The following is a 17432-nucleotide window of genomic DNA, read 5'->3' as shown; positions in this document are numbered from 1 at the left end:
CACGGCCGCCGTCCCCCCGTCCCCCCCCCCCCAACGCCCCGCGCCGTCTGTGCGCGCGGGGCCGGCGCTCGGCGGGAACAATTAACGGCCGCGCCGCGGCATTCAAACCTCACGTGCCATCTGTTGAGCGGGGCGGGGCGGGGCGGGGCGGTGGCCCGGCCCGGCCCCTCAGCGGCCGCCCGCGGGGAGCGCGTACATGGGCAGGTGGCGGCCGTGGCGGCGCAGGTAGGCGAGGGTGCGCTCTGCCGCCCGCCGCTCGAAGGAGCTCTCCGCCAGGTGCCTCTCGAGGAGCCGCCGCGGCGCCTCGTGCGGGTCGCCGCCGCCGAGCCACGCGCCGCCGCCCACCTGCAAGAACAGAGCGCCGCCACGGCCGCAGGTGAGGCGGGAGCGGGTCCCGGCGCCCCCCTCCCGCGGGGCGCCCTCACCCCCAAGGGTCGAATCTCCTGCCTCCTTGCCACTGATTTTTCGCAGCAGCCCCAGCTGCTGCTTGAAAATCAGACGGTCGTTCCTTATTGAGGACAAGTGCCTTTTCTGGAAAACCCCGCGTTGCACATGTGTGCCCTACTGTTTGCTGCTAATGCCTCGGCAGCTGATGTAGGTGCAAAAACCCAGCTCTGCCATCTGCATGTTTGCATAGCTGGAGCTCTGCGTGGTGAAATAAACACATGTTTGCGGTCCTGCAGGAGGGTAAACACTGCAAGCGTCGTCGCTCAGTTTTCAGTGACGGGCAAGAACATCCTGTACACAAGCCACATATTAAATGCAGCGTTGGGGTGCAAATCTCGATACACGGCTTGACAGTGAATTAGCCCCCAAACCAGCCCTAACTCTCTTTCCTATACCTGGATTACTTATGACTAGTGTACGTTTACTTAGATGTTATCCCTGAATATGAGAGACTGAATCCCAGGTTCTGTGGAACCGGTAACCGGAAACGTCTGCCTTTTGTACGCTCACAGTTCTTGTATTCATCTCTTTCAGATGTGTAATTTTTTTCCTCATTTTTACGTTTCGTTGCTAGTTTGTCTGCACGCTCAAATGAGCTGCAACGTCAGCAATAGGAAACAAAGGCAGTAGTTCTTTTGCTCCATGTAGAAATACAGCCGATTCCAAGGCTCCTCTAATATATTCCATAGGTGCACACGGGACATTTGGTAAAAACAAAGGTAGTTAGAATCTCCATGAAGAAAATTAGAAAAAGTAGTGACAAATTGGCATTCAGATTGAGATGCAGTAATGTATGTTCATGTAAGCAATTCTGACTCATGGAGGCATTTTCAGCGACTTCAGTGAGACTATTTTTGCGTGTCAGGACTGCTGCCACAAGAAAAGGCTGAGGCAAGGGAGTCTTTAATTCTGACATTTGTAGGACACCAATTCCCCTCTCTCTAAAGTTGTTCACATTTGGAGCATGCGACGTGTGGCTGAGTGATGGCAGGAAAAACACTTCTCATCAGGCCTCCCATTCTGCACAGAATTTCATTTTGTGTTCTTTTATAAATGTCTTTCAAGAGAATCTAAAATAAAACTGCACTGAGGCACCTTCTCTATCATGACAATAGAAGGAAAATTACATCTAGCCCTTCTGGGAGGAGGCTGGGGTCGTGCATTTGTGTAGCTACAGCTGTGACACATGACAGCACACCGCAGTTTTGGCTGGATAAATGGGTGGGCTACAGTCCACTCGGCGTCCCTTCCTTTTGTGTCCGTTTATAGTTCATTCTGTTTGTTTCCTACACTGTTAAAAATTCTGTAGAGTGAATGCCTAAAAATTGCAGTCAGGCAGAACTTCAGTATGTAAAACAAAAGCAAAAGCAGCGTGAGGAGAAATAGGGTAAATTGGTCCCAAATAGTGGGTTGCAAGTATTAAGACTCAGCCTGTAATTATGTTTTAGATCAGTCAGAAATTCATATTTGGGGGAGAGGGGTCTTAAAATTGTTAGAAATCTGCTGTAGTCTGTGGGTGCTTTTCATGCAATGCAGTGTGCTTTAGATTTTGAGAAGGAAAAGTTACGGACTACTGAGCTGAGGTCTACAGTACTGAGACTAAAGCTGCAGCATTAGCAAACATTTTCATTTCATCCTTACTCAGGAAATCCAGTTATAACTGAAAAAGCCAGCTGATTTCCGTCTCTCAGCTACAGAAGCCATTCCCAATCAGTAGATGCTGAAAGGTTTACTTCTCATAGGTCCAGATAGTTTTGGATGGCATGTAGTGTATTCATGTTATGAAACATAAAAAGGAAAAGTGATAACCGAATGCATAAGCATACAGATTTTGCTAGGGAGTTGTACTAAACTGCACGTATAATGCAAAAATGCTGTGTAAGAAAACAAAGTAACTTCATTACAAGTTCTACTGGCATAGTAGAAAATAAAGTAGAATACGTAAAAATAAAATCGCTGAAGCATATGTTGAAACATGAAACATGCTGAACTTAGTGAAATCCCTCTGCTAGGTGTAGAATATGTTCAGGTTTCCCAAAGACAATAGCTAAACAGAAACATAAAGCTTTAGGAGAAAGATGGGAAAAGAAACCAAAGTGAACAACACTAACAGATTACCCAAATAATAAAATGCCCTCGCCAGTCATTTTTCTTACCTGATTTGTCATTAGGATTTGGCGCAGTTCGTTCTTAAGATCAATAAACCGATCGTGATAGATGGCCATGGACCAAGGTTCCCTGAAGTAGCTGGTTAAAAAAGAAGAAATTTAGTTATCTTGTGAACCTCTCATTAACCACTAATAAAGTATTTACCTGCTTTTTTGCCTTTATAAATTACAGTTCTGGACCCATCATGATCGTTTGTTCATAAAATGCCTCCCGTAACAGCATGGTCAATCAATTCTTTTAATGGATGTTCCTGATGTACAGCCAGCTTCAGTAATTACATTTAAAGTGGCTTAATTCAGAGCTGTGGCAAGACCCAGTGAAGAATCCTGATTTTATCAGAATTTAAAAGCCCGAAGACCTGCAAAGAACGGTGTCTCCATTATCTGTCCTCATTTGAGAAAAGCAGATTGCAGGATTAACTGAACTGCTGCATAAACAAATTAAATTTGTGTAGACAATGACACAAATGTTGTTCATCATTAAGGTTTCTGGATTAATAAAGGCCAGAAAAACAGGCCACCATGGTGTTGCAATATGTTCTTTGCACTAGCGCACTGACGGTAAATTGAACCCGTTCTAGGAGGAAGCTCTTGTAACTTTAAGTTTTTCTTTCAGTGCCAGCATTCGTGACAACGTTCTCCTGTGAAAAAGTGGCAAAAGGACTGAGCAGACAGGACTGGATGTAAAACCTCAATGCTCCAGCCATATCTGAGAGCAGCTAGATTTCAAAGCTGTGGTTTATTTCTGTTTCCTCTAGAACAAAAAAAATAATTTTTACGGTTTCAGTAACGTGTTAATGCAGATGCTCTGAACGTGTGTGATTCTTGCTAATGCTAACTGGAGTTAGGAGGTGCAGCGCGTTCATCCCAGTCATGCCTGCACAGATGCCAGCGGGGTCACTCGGAGCAGCGGGAGCGAGGAAGGCAGGGCAGGCTGGCTGTCCCTGCCTTTGGCAGAGTAGCTAGCGCCGTCCCTGGGACTGCTGTGAGGAAGCCTACGCTATCGCTTGATTCAGATGCGTGTTCTTTAAATGAGCAACGGGATAAAGCAAATGAAAAGGAGATAAACAAGTTCAATAGGAATTTTGACATTTCTGTCTCTCCAGAAAACTGCTGTGCAGTTTCCTTTTAGCACAAATGATGGGTTTTTTTTCCCCCCAATAATGTCAAATTGTATTATTTTCTCCTTCCTGCTCTTCTCGGAATAAAACTTCAGCTCTTGCTAATGCCGCACACTTTACCACCCCACTAGGTACCTGGCAGGGCATTGCAATTTTTTTTTTTTTTTTTACATACTCATCCCTTCATGTGCTGTTTTTCCCCTCCCCGCCGTGCTCTTCACCTGTGTTTCTCCTGGTATCCTGAGCTCTCGGGGCAGGGGCTGCCTCTCTACTAGCCTGCTACACTAACCAGTACAGTGGGACTCCCTCTGTTAGATGTTTCCCTAGTGTAAATCGTTACTGATACTCTTCTAAATCCTGTGTTCTTGTTATGGCAGATGCTGTCCAGCCCAGGAGCCTCTAGCAGCAGGCTGGCAGCGTGTTACCAGGACTGAGATCACCTATTCATTTGGATGTTAGAAAGGTTAGAAAAGATGAGCTCAGCTCTAAGTATCAATACTTAAGTAATTATATACCTATAATATGTACAGAGAGCTAGAAAAGGATATTCCCCAAATATTTAAACAAACTTCAATTTCAACCCCCCTCTCCCCCCGAGCCAAACCTTTGACTTACTGTTGATAGTAGATACCAAAGCAGGGAAAAGGGGGTGGGAGGTTACGTACTAGAAAACATGAAGATAATTAAAGACTCTCTACTATTACTGATATGCCCTGCTAAAAGCCATGTTCTGCTGGCCAAACATTTTGTTTTATCTCCTCAAGCTAGCATGTTAGTTTTAATTCTGACTCTGAGAGTGATTTCATCTCTCGATTGAGGCAAATCTTTTAACTGCGTTACCTTAATTAAGTTTTTACCTACCTCACTGAGATGTGAGTATGAAATGATGTTTATAAAATGCTTTAGGGATGCTATGTATTATTGCCGTCATTACTAGTTCGGCCGATAAAGTGCAGCTTTAACTGTTCATCTCGGTGTTCCCAGATTTGGAGTTTAAAACCTGATGTTTGTCACCAGTTTACAATATGGGACGCAAATAAAATGCCCTTATTTGGGGAATGGAAAATGTCTGCATTTTCCAGCTAGTCTGGCAAGAGGAGCTATCAGTAAGCAAACATTTACTCCCACATTTCCTTTACTTCCCTTCACCTGAAGAAACATAACCACCAAAGACAATTTAAAGATACAAACAGTTCACTTTCTTTACTGGCTCTGCATTTTTATCTATTTATTTTTTAGATCGAATCTCCTTTCTAGCGGAACACGTGGTGTTTTGGAGAAAGCAGATCTACATATGGCTGCTAAAGTGAAGTTTAATAATGACAAAAAAAAATGAAGCAAAACCAACAAGTTGACATTCTGAGGCTCATTCTGAATTTTATTACCACTTCAACAGTAGTCCCTCAGGGCAAGCTGTGGAAGGCTTGAAAGTATAATGCTCCTCAGTATACAAGATGGAGCTGGCATGCTACCAACAGAGGCTCAAAGGCTCCTCAACTATCATGAGAACGGCATCTGCCACATGTGTTCGCACCATTTAGTCTTTCACAACCTGCCAGAGTGATCAGGCTAAATATGTACAAGATGACAATGTTTGCCAGGAGCATAACGGGTTTTTCAAACTTGGTCACTTCCTAACGGGGGATCCCCTGCTGGTAGACTTTTATGTCTACAGAAGCTATCATTGGAAGGCATTTGTAACTAGATGGGATGAAATGGTCTCCTTTTGAAGACAATAACTGACATCCTTTTTGTTGCTAGGAAGCTGTTCTCGCCTTTCATTGACAAACAATATTTAAAGTCTGTTCTGCCTCATTTGTGATATGTAGCCTACATTAGATGAAAGGGAAGAAGGAGGAAAATATTTAGTGGCATCTTTCCCTTTTAGAGATACAGCATTAAAAAAAAAAAATGCATGAAGTTGGCCACTGCGAGCAAACAAAAATGGAATATGCATGCAGATGGATTTCAGTCTGAGAGCTATCTATATTTATTCTCCAGACTCTCATTTAATTTGCAACGACACACCACTTTCACAGCACAGCATTTTTGTCTATATAAAAGCTAATTATGAAGCTGCAGTACTTCTCTGATGCATCCCGGCGCTCCAAAGCAAGGAGAGTGAGAACTTGCCACTGACCTGTGGCAACATTGCCGTCATGTCAGTCAGTTGTAACAGGCAGGAGCTCTATCACTGATTCTAAAAGTTGAATCGAAAACCTCAAGAGTAACACACGCAGTTCTTATGACAACAATAAAAGGCAAGAAATAAAGTTCTACAAAATTATCGCAGGAGGGGGAAGAGGAAAAGTCCCACAGGAACGAAGTAATGACAGAAGGGTGAAGACTTCTATCCTAGTAGACACGAGCCTATACCATTTGCAAGCTCGGCATAACTGTAATGCTAATACAGACCAGTTTTACCACACCACTGTAAGGTTTTCCAGACTTCTGCAGTTTGGGTTTCCCTTCATGAAAATGAAACAAGACAAGGCCTGAATAATTGCCATTCATATTATATCATATCATTTCATATCAGATGTGCTTATGAGGATTGTTGCCAACTGTGTTTTCTTGTCATTATGTTTTTCATATTTGATACTTTTCTTGAAAAATCTCAGCTACTGAAATCCTGGGATCGTCTCAAAAAAATGACTAGTGGAAAGAGAAACTCAAAACAGTGATATGAACATGCTAAAATGGCAAAAAAACCAGAAACCAAATTTTAAAAAGGTTTCATTTTCTCCTTCCTTTTTATGTGAAAGTAAATCTCATTATTAGCCTAAAAATAGCATTTTTCTTTTTAATATGAGGATGGTAATATGTTTTTAATTACTTTCATTCCCTTTCTTCTGTGAGCCAGATGACAGCAGAGATAACTGGTGCCACCGTGCCTAGGCCTGTGGGCACACCTTGTGCACTGGGAAACGCAGATCTGGTGGCTCAGTAAACTCCTGTAGAATAATCCCTTCCTGCAGGTGAGCTTATTAAATTACCAGGACTTGTGACAGCTATTCTCTAGAGCAGAATCCAGTGAAGAGAATTTTAACTATGGGCCTAATCGGCAGGACGTTCTCTACCGCCTTTTCTTATGCTGTCGGTAACCTCTTTCTGCCCTGAGACTGGGATGAAGGGGAGGGGGGATTTTCAAAAGCTCAGAGGGTAGGTGGGCGCCAGTTCCTTGTGGTGACGCCTTTGAAAAATCCTCCCACAGAATACTGTTGCATTATTAACTACAGCTTTTGACGATACTATGTCTGTTCCTGGTGTTCTTTTGCTACCTAAAGCTTTTATGGAAACTACAATAATAAAAACAAACTCAATTTCCTTGCATACCTGGCAGTGCCACTGTTTCACATGCACGCACGCGCGCACACGCACACACACACGCGCACACACACACATGCACATGTGGGAAGAACGTAAGTTCAGAATTTCAGACAATCTACGAAGTGGTTTGAATCTGTAATTTTTGTTACAAAGTGTTAAATGTCTCTAAGTCATCAGGATTAGTATGAATCTCTTGAAATCTGAGGAATCTATGTTCATTTCTTAATAAAGCAGTCTAAAATTCACTAATGACTTGGCTTGCGTTCCAGTAAACTCCATAGGACTCTTTTCAAAGTTGTATTTTCTACCATCTAGCACTGTAAGGGTATGCACATGCAGTCAGTTGGTTGTCAGAGCAGCACCCAGCACTGCCTCTGTGCTTGTCCTCAAGTCAGCAGTAAGAGGAGGACATACTTTTCTAAGTCTTGCCAGTCAAAAGAGCTATCTTGAGTCCAGCATGGATTATCCTGTGCCATTTTGCTTACGCTGTGGTAACTCTTAGATCTGTGGCAAAATATCCATTATTCTGGGCAGCTTACAGATGCAGAGTAAAAAATACTTGGCCTGAATAGCTTGTAATCTGAGTATGCTACCAATGTGCTGAAGACACGGTACACATCAGCCTAATAACATCCGGTCACTGTCCCCTCGTGGCTGCTCAGCTTTACATACCTGACATAACTACTAGCAGACAGTAAACCTAGTGTAGACTTTCTCTGTTTTGGCACAAATTTTTTAGTACACAAAGTCAGACGGAGTCACTGATGCACAACTCAGATGTACAGGAGATGAATTTACAGTTCCCTTTTCTCTCTGTAGCTTCCCACACTTAGTACAATATAGTGAATATCCAAGCTAGGTGTTCATATTCTGATTTAAACATTTTCTTAAGAAGAACTGTAATGCTTGAAATGCAAATCTCTCCAGGCTGTATCAGCTACATCTGGAAGATACTGTATCATTTCTCAAATATTCAGACTTCAAAATATTCTAAGTCATTTCTTAACATGTTTAGATTCTTTAAACGTACAGTGATCTTGCCAGTTTATGGCAGCTGACTTTCTCATTGGCGCTTTTGGCACGTGATGGAAAAAGCTACCCAAGCGCTGGTGTCCTTTTGCTTCAGTCTACTTTGTTCCTTCTCCTTAATTTTGCCAGTGTATATTCAGTAAGAGGAAAAGTGTTGCTATTGAAAATAACATGAACCAAAACAGTAGGACAAACATAGATGAAATCGAAGCAACTGGCTGGCTGACAAGGGCTCAAGTATAACTTCAGTTATAGTAGAAGTACCTCTGAAGGTACCTATGTCTTTTCTTCAACACAATTGCACGTAAGAAGAAAGGTCCCATCTTGCCAGGAAAAGAGAAGATGCGTTGTTTTGGGGAAAATGTATGCATATGTTTGAGACTATTAATTACAAAGATATGGTGATGATTCCAGTAGAGGATAATAGGATATTTCTAAGCTATTCCTTGCATAGCCAGACCAGGAATCATACGGTGTATTCCTTGCGCATAATAATGAATGACAACATAAATAAAAGCACTGAATATTTCCTGCTAAATATCAGCTGACCAATGATTTCAAAAGACAGCTCATGTTTGTAGGTGTAAAGCAAGACTAATTTGTGTAAACTCCCATAATGCATCAGCTGAAAGCATTTTTCTTAAATTACAAAGAACATAAAATGTTCCCTGTTTTGCAATTTCTAAAAATTTACTAACAGTTGCTGAACAATGAAACAAATGTTGAAACAACAGCATGGTTGTAGCAAGAGAGATGCTTAACTCATTACTCTGTAGTTCTACTCACTGAACGCGGATTGGTCCGTGCATTTTGGTTACTTCTGTTAAAGTCACTAATCTAGGGCTGTTACTGCTCTGACCTCATGATTAGTGAAATCAGTAGACTGTAATGGACACTGAATCTGGCTCTATGATTTATTTTATTGGGCAGATTTACAAAATAATGGTACACTACACTAATTTAGAGGCTGACATGTCTCTTGCACTTTTTCAACAGAGATAAATAAATCTACAGAGAGGAAGTCTGCGCTTATTTATTACTTTTAACAGGCTATGACTAAACCAGCAATGCCTTTTATTTGAAAGACAACTGATTTAAAATGTGAGGTATATAAAGCCTTTTGTCTGTAGCTGCAGTATCAAAACATAGCTCAGGGTAACGCATCCTGCAGTTCTTGCTTAAGAAAAACGGCCACTGAATCCAGATCTCATGGAGGACCATCCTGATCCCCATCCTGCAGTTCTTGCTTAAGAAAAATGGCCACTGAATCCAGATCTCACGGAGGACCATCCTGATCCCATTGGGCCCAATCCAAAACCCCGCTGAAGTTATTGCAGAGACATGCTGACATGAATGAGATTTGGGTCACTGTTTGCAATATACGTATGTGTTTTGCTTGCCAGCATCTTGAGTTTGCAAATGTTAGTTATCCATCTTGACTGCTAAGTCATTTGTTTTCTGTATCTTTAATATCCTGGAAATGTTACATTTCCAGGTCATAAAGTTTCATGACCTGTGGGCCCCATTAGAAAACAAACTTCAGCAGTACTTACTGCATGTGGAAATACTGCAATTCTTTCCTATTCTAAGTATCCTAGAGAGATGGTCTTCATTATTTCAGCACTGGCGTTTTGTGAAGCTTACATATTTCACTAAATAGTAGCAGTCGTTGTATAGCTAGCTGATTCTTGCTAAACTGCTTTTTAAACTTTCTAAAATCTATGCTCTTTAAAGTTGGTATAAAATCATTGCTGTCTGCTGTTTGTACAAGAAAATTATGTCTGACCCTGAAGTAAGGTTTATTGCATTTTTTCACATAATACTATGTCACCTGTAATGTGTTATGAAAAACAATTAAAAGGAAATTAAATCTGACTCACAAAGTCAATAAATATGCTGTGTGGAGTGGTATGATTGCGTTTCTACAATTACTTATCTATTGATTCACAGAGTTCAATCATTCATAATGTTTTGCATAAGTATTAATATGAATCAGCAAGGTTCGACTGCAAATTAATGTGGTAAGCTGTGGTTGACTAGCCCTTCCGTACTAATTTGGACGTGGGGTTTCTTAGTAACCTACCTCCTCATTAGCAAGTTAGCTGCTCCTTAAAAACTACATTAATTAAATATATATAAATCTAAAGCCACCTGAAGGGGGTCTGTTATTTACATTGATTTGTTATGTAAGTACAGCTCTAATAAGTGTACCTTGGGGTTAGTATTTAATTCCAGTAGGGAAAAAAAAAAGCTGTTAGCACTTTAATATCCCTTCCTGTGTTCCTTTTTTTCTTATTCTGTCTCTCTTTTCATAAAAAGCACATGAATTTTCCTCTAATTAGGCTGTAAAGTGTAGAGTAGCATTAGTCCCTCTTAAGCATGCTCACTACCTGCCGCATATCCTTTCTTCTTTTTTTCTTTTTTCCACCTGCGGAGACAAGTCTCATGGTCTGCATGATGAACAAAAGCTTAAGGTGGAATCCCTTAAATGTAATTGCTGAGCGCTAATGTTGTGGGATCCATCAAATTATTCTAGACAGCGATGCATTCTAGTATTTCTTTTAATAAACGTTCGCTCTTAGTTTTTGAAAGTCTGGTCTAAAACTATCCTTTGTAGCATCTATTTCATGTTTAAATAAACTCTGATTATCCAGGCCATAAGTCATCTTAAATTCATATCTTTACCTAGTCCTTTTAAAAATAATATTAAAGAAATTAAATGTTCATTTTTTTCCCCTTAATTGTGAGATTTATTAAAATTGTGTCATTAAGCAATCCAGTGGGGTTTCTGCTTAAACTCTCATAAAATGGCCCTGATTATTTAATCACTTTTAGCCTAATTCAAATAGCACTATGATGTGTGAATTGAATTGAATGGAAGTAGGAAAGTCTAAGTGGTTACTTTAAAGAAGTAAACGTTATTTACACTGATTAAAAGTATTTTGAATGCTTAGCATGCATAACTTATACAAAAAAATTTAATGTGAGCGTAAATGAGAGCATCCGAAGAGAACAGCTACTGATGCATCCAATAATATTATCTGGTTTTAGGGATGCCCAGTAGTACCTCTGTCTAAACATGACTGAGCAGCAGAGGCTTATTTATGTGTAAATCTACATTCTAAACAATGAGAAATATGCACAACAGGCAGGCTGCATTCAGGAAGAGGAGCGCTGGCCTGTTTTCATGCCCCCATGCTAACAGCAGTGAACGCTGGTCTAGCCCACGTCTGAAGTGGATCACTGTGGATCTATGCATCTATACTTTGCTTGTTCCCTTCATACATGAGCACTGACTCTTATCTGCTACTCTGGCGCTGGAGGGAAAAAAAAAAAGTCCTTCGTCACTCCATTTAAGCACAATCCACTGTACTTTTTGTCCCATGCATGGGTATTGCTGGATTCAAATGCCACCCTCCTATCTCCTAGTTGCCAGCGATGCTCTGGTTCACATCTGCCAGTGGAGGTTTCTCACGACAGACCTTGCCCCTGATTCCACCTGTTCCTAAACTGACCTTGCAGATTGGTGGAAACGAGAGCCCTCACTTTGGAGAGCCCTAAAGCCTACAGTGGAGATGAGGCACTCTGACAGTGTACCTGCATCTTGCAGTAAATAGCTTTGCTGTGCTGTGATGAATATCTGCTCCTTATGGCTCTCCTTGAGACCACTGTGCAGGATAAAGAACAAATTATCAAATGAGTTAGACAAGCCCTTAAAAAATCAGGGACCAAGTTATAAAAAGGAAAGAATCGAAGTCTTTTTGAGCTCAGGTTGGATGACCGAGCCTGAAAAGTTTCTCCACTAGTCATCCTTTAAAATATACCCTGCCTTCTGGGAGTGCTTCACAGAACTGACCCCGTAACATTCCTCAGCTGTTAGGCTGGAAGGCCTACATATATAGAGCAAAATACTAATCTCCAGGTGTTGCCTTTTAGAATAGGAACTAGGAATTGGTTTACTACTTCTCAGTGCACGCGCAGAAATTACTTGGTGTCTTTTTATCTCCAGAAAAAAAGATCTTCTGAGAATACTTCCCATTGTTTTCTTCTCATTTTTAATTTAAGGAAATGTAGTCCTTACCGTAAATGAACTAATACAGAGCGTGAGGGCATTGCCAGCATTTCAGCACTTATCTGGAACTATTCTACCTTTTCAATATCAAAGGCTGAGGCTACATTGGTAGGTAGTGCAGACCAATAGGAGCAGGCTTGACATCCACTCTATATGTCTTTCAGGATTTTTATTCTGATTTTTCTCACTTTCAACCAACTCTAGTCTGGTTTCACGGAGTACGCAGTTGGGGAACGCTCCTGAAGTGTATCTTGCAGTTCAGGTTCTTCTAAAAGATATCCAGTCTAGCTGCACCAAGATTGCTCCACGATGCAAACTGAAGCATAGATGACTAAAAGCCACATTTCTGGTAAGAACTGAAACATTAATGCAGATGCAGCCATATAAGCCCTTCAACTACTGATTGCTCTTCTTATTTTTGGCCAGCCTTAGGAAATTCTTCAAACTGTGCCCTGAAGGAAGCCCTCCTCGGACAATAAAACAGGAGGTGGAAATTTTTTTTTTTTTTTTAACTTTGGCAATATCAAACAAGTCACCTGTAATAAAGTGCATTAACTAGCCAGTTGTTCTGATAACTTTATGACCTCTGAACGTTACTGAGGTTCTACACATAACGTTTCAATAAATACACGACTGTCCTGGCAAATGAAGTAGCATCGTACAAGCAATTCCCATACACGCTCTACAGCAATATAAATGGAGGACTTAGTACTCTTATAGGAGGTGCTATGTGTTACTCCAAGGACTTCATTGCTACAGTGTACATTAGTCTGTCACCATGCTTTACAAATCATTAAATACACAAAGTGTTTAACATGCAACATCTAACTAACTTCAGCAGTACACAGAGAGTAACCGTGGTGTATAGGTATGAGAGGAGATATGAAAAGGGTTGAGCAACACAAAATTCCTGAGGGTGACTTAAAAACTGCTTAGCATCATGGTGTTGCCTCTGACAGGATTCTTCCACACTATCAGCCCAGATGTGGGCTGTTCCTTCCAGCAATGCCGCCTTTGCTGCACCCCCCGTCGTGCCCCAGCAGTATCCCTTTGCCTTGGCATCAGGATTATTGCCTCAGTAACATGATGTAGCTAGCATCTTCTGCAGGGCATGACTGCAGACAAATTCATTAATACATTATTACAAAATCCCAGGCTTGAAAACCACCCACATCTAATTTGATAAATAATACTTCAGTATTTTAGAAACTAATGGGACAGATCTTCATGCATTACGTTAGTAAATTTGATTTTCATTAGCGCCGAATGAAGCATATATGAAGCACTTTTCTATGATACTAAAGGCATGATGCCAGCGAGCGTTCACGTGGTTGCCAAGTATCAGGAGACCCCTCTAATTATCTGTTTGGTACTTCAAACGCAGCGGAGGGAGATTCCACCGCTCTATGGGTATGTCCTATAACTTGGCAACTGTCTTACAGTTAGCTTTACCTCAGCAGAATACAAAAGGGCATCGCTTGCCAGTCAGAACTTAGCACATTCCTCTTTTGTGAAGTACTGCGAAGCACCAATGACCAACAATGAATCCACAAACTTTAAAATAAAGTAAGAAATATTTTGGAGCTCTCTCCCTAACCCTGCCTTTTATCTGCTACTATGGCAATGGAAAGAATTTGAACGCTTTCAGGAAGCACCAGAGACCTCCAAGAGCACTAAAGGAGTGAGGTACAGAGAACACTTCATATTAAACCTACTGGAATTTGCTTTCTTCTTCCTTGAAGAGAAATCTTTCCTGTCCGGAAAGAGCCTCACTCTTGGCAGTGCAATTTCCTGTTGAGCCTTTTTAAGGCACAACCTTAGGAGAAATGAACTCAATAAAAATTACAAAACTCTTTTCGGAAGGGGATACCAAAGCTAGCCTAGTAAATGCTGTTAAATGTCCAGGTGACATAATAGGCTTATATACAAAATCTTCAGCTTTAGGATAAGGTATCTTGGGCTCCTATAGTCTTGACTGCCCTGACATTAGACAACCACAGCTCAAAATGTCTGTGCTGAGGAATGCACTCATTAAAGGACCTGACGGAGGCTGCCCGCCATGGGAGCATGAGACAGATGGAACAGTGACGGTTTCCGATGGCAAATCATGCCTTCTTTCTTGTAGCATAATGACAAATGAGGATGAAACTTTTCTTGATCAATAATTATTGCCTGTCCAAGGCCTTGACCAAGTTGCCCAGTAGACTTTGGCATCCTATAAAATAGTCAGAGGGACAAAGTGGATCCCACTGTGGTGCAGCCAGAAGAGACAGCTGTCTGACTGGATGTGTTCATCTTCTAGCTTTAGCAGCCCATTTCTTCAGCTATTGTTCGGATAGTTAGAAACAGAAACATTGGCTCCTAAATTCATGTTTAGCTAAGTAATGAACTGGGCCCACGCAAATGCTACTCTGAATTAAGCTAGAGTACTTAGCACTTTGGAGAATCAGGCCTAAGTATGGCTGCAGGAGCTTGACTAGAGACAATTAGTTTTGAAAAACCTAACATCTGTTACTATCACATGAATATCTATATCACTGGCATCACAGCTAAGGCAAGTGAGCATTCTGAGGAGCATTTATTTTAACTGGGCACTTCTAAAGTAGCACTGAGACCTCCTTTAAAACACCCATAGTAACTATCTGCTGAAGAAGGAGAAAAGAGAAGTCTTGAATTTTAGGGTTAACATATGGTGTTGACTGGTTTAACCGTGAAAACTAAAAGCATTGCTCCCCTGAAAAAAATTTAGTTCAAAGCATCTGAGGTTTTCACTGAGCTGTGGAAGTACTGCAATACAAAGGAGTATCTAACTCACTAAAAGCTTCCAGTACTTTCAGACTGAAGTATGCTGATGCATTTTGTAGCCAAGTGTCTGTGGAAATATAGTCAGATGATTTTATACTGTTTTTCAGTTATTGCCTGTTAAGATCATAAATTTATGAACTTCGAGTCTTTGACTGTATATAATCAATATGATAAGTGCAACTGCATTCTTGGGGCTAGATAGGTCTTCCTTGGGATAAGAGACCTCCATCTTTTTTCAGTGGGTTTAGGCTGACTTATAGATGCAACCCGCCCTTCTCCCCACACCCCAGTGCAGAAGAAGATGTAGCAGGAACAGGCCACTGCACCGCCACAGCAAGAACATGTTCCCCGAGACTGATGGAGAACTCCCCAAACTGCCAAAGCAAGAACATGTTCTCTGAGACCGATGGGGAGATTCCCGTATGCAGGCAGTCATCAGGCCTCTGTTTAACGTGGGGCTGTCAGCGCTGAGAGCGTGGTGCTTGCTGGGAGAGATGTGCTGGGTAGCAGGGTTATTTGGGGGCAGCAGGGCAGTTTAGGGGCATCTCACTGCTGGTTTTGCAAATCTAGAGGCTGGGAAACTTCCTTCCCTGGCATAGGACTAGGCTGGGGCAGCAGACGCTGGTGGATCCATATGATCCACACCATGGCTAGGGGTCTGGATGCTCACCAACCTGCTTAGTTTCCTACATCGAGTAAACTTACTGTAGGGGGAAAAGAAAAGGTGAGAGAAATGTTTTTATCTTTAATTTGGTCATGGGTCAAGTTCTGCAGCTTTTAATCATGTTGAGCTCATATGCAAATCAATGGAACTTTTCTCTCAACAAAAGGTAATTTTATTTATCTTGTTATTACCATTAGTGGCAGTTTCATGCACACAACCAGAAGGCGTTACTTCGTCAAGTTAGCAAAATCTTGAGGGCCTGTTGTTAATGCTAATTTGAAAATGGTATTGGCACATTATGGTCAGGAAATTTGTAACTATCATGGGGTTAACCTTCAGCCTTTATACTGAACACAAATCAGTGAGGAAATTCACTGCTAGGTGCAGGCTCTAATTATTTAAAAGATAATTTGCATGCTGCACAGAGATAAATTAGCTCCCAGGTGACAGCTGTTCCACTGTGTCCATTCCTGGAACTAGATGTCATGCTGGGACATCTAAATGCAGACCAAAAGAGATTAAAACATTGTACTTTCTTGCCTTAGAGGAGGGCCTTCCCCAAAACAGAAGCATCAAGAAGGGGTGAGGGGAATGAATGGTTCAAACCAGCAAGTCTAGAAGCTTAACTAACATACCACAAACATTTCCACAGTCTACTTTTTTATTTTCACTAAGGGCACTTTACATCTTACTGGACGACCCTACAATTGGATGTAGGTGTAACGTGTACTAGTTTGAAAGGATTTTTCTTTCAAGGTCAAAAAGAGAAATTCAGCCCCATCAGGCTTTTATTCAAGCAGCAATGTGAAATCATTAGACTCCATGTGAAGACCACCCAAACCAGTTTTTCTTCTTTTTATCATACACACAGAAACCATTGAATACGTTTTCATATTCCTTGTCAAAGGAAGACAAGACACCACTTCTTATCTGTGTAAAAGCCTCAAGAAAATATTCAACTCACATGAGATGCTGAAGCATTTTCCAATTTAATAGCTTTCTAATGGATGGCCTTTTCATGCCTAGGTTTAACATAATTTACAGAGAATTTTTGAGGTTGTAGGTAAGTAGTGTACTCTACCAAAAGAGGAGAATGACAGGCATGTGTATGCCAGGTAGCTTAAGCATTATGTCCTACTGGATGTCAAGTTGGTACACAGTTTATCAAGGTTGTGTTCACTTTGTGGAACTTTATTTTAGGTGTTTGTATATAACTGCATCTAGCTTTCCAAATATTAAGTACTTGGAGGTGTGTTTTCTATGTTGTTCACCATAGGCTGGATGTCTTGACATTACTTTACCTATTTTGTTGAGTGGAAAAGGTGTGTGATTTCTGTCCTAACAATTCATCTATTTATAAGATTATAAGACTTGTTGGAAAATACTTTTTTATCCCAGTTCAGAAGTTCAGTCAATCTCTTCTTTGACTGCTCCTCAGACCACGGAACGAGGAATTGCAGATTGGCAAGATATGTTTGCCTCATTCATTTGAAAAATAAAATTACTACAGGTAGCAAAGTTTTAGGTCCTTTTGAAAAAAAAAAAATCAAAATTTCCTCTTGCTCAGTAGTGGCTTCTAAGAATGTCACAGGCTCATTTCTTGAAGAACTGGCCTGAAGGGAGTTTGCACCAACTAGAAACTGAGCTGGACATTTCCACAAACTGTTACTGAGGGCTGGGTCTGTGCAGTGGCAAGTGAAATAATGCCAGTGAAGCTGTTTTCCCTTTGCGTATGAGCATGTTTCCTCTTCCACCTCCCACCCTCCAGTGCAGCTCTCACAGCAGGAGAAGGAAGA

At 41.3% G+C, this 17432-nt stretch overlaps 1 protein-coding gene and 1 long non-coding RNA gene across 2 annotated transcripts in view; one reads left to right on the top strand and one right to left on the bottom strand.

Annotated features, from left to right (window-relative positions):
- Nucleotides 1-377: 377 nt before the first annotated feature.
- The window catches only part of CFAP61 (cilia and flagella associated protein 61), a 141568-nt gene continuing 124513 nt past the window's right edge, over nt 378-17432 (bottom strand). The window contains exon 26 of the mRNA XM_068940772.1: nt 378-2694. Coding sequence (XP_068796873.1) covers nt 2562-2694 — 133 coding nt within the window. The 3' untranslated portion in view covers nt 378-2561. The remainder of the gene's footprint in view (nt 2695-17432) is intronic.
- On the top strand, nt 4118-10006 carry LOC138066911 (uncharacterized). Its single transcript, XR_011140605.1, has 2 exons — nt 4118-4199; nt 4976-10006. It is a non-coding gene; the product is annotated as an uncharacterized lncRNA (long non-coding RNA).

This window comes from Struthio camelus, chromosome 3 (genome assembly GCF_040807025.1).
Source record: "Struthio camelus isolate bStrCam1 chromosome 3, bStrCam1.hap1, whole genome shotgun sequence".
Lineage (NCBI taxonomy): Eukaryota > Metazoa > Chordata > Aves > Struthioniformes > Struthionidae > Struthio > Struthio camelus.
This window is presented reverse-complemented; position numbering and strand designations above follow the sequence as displayed.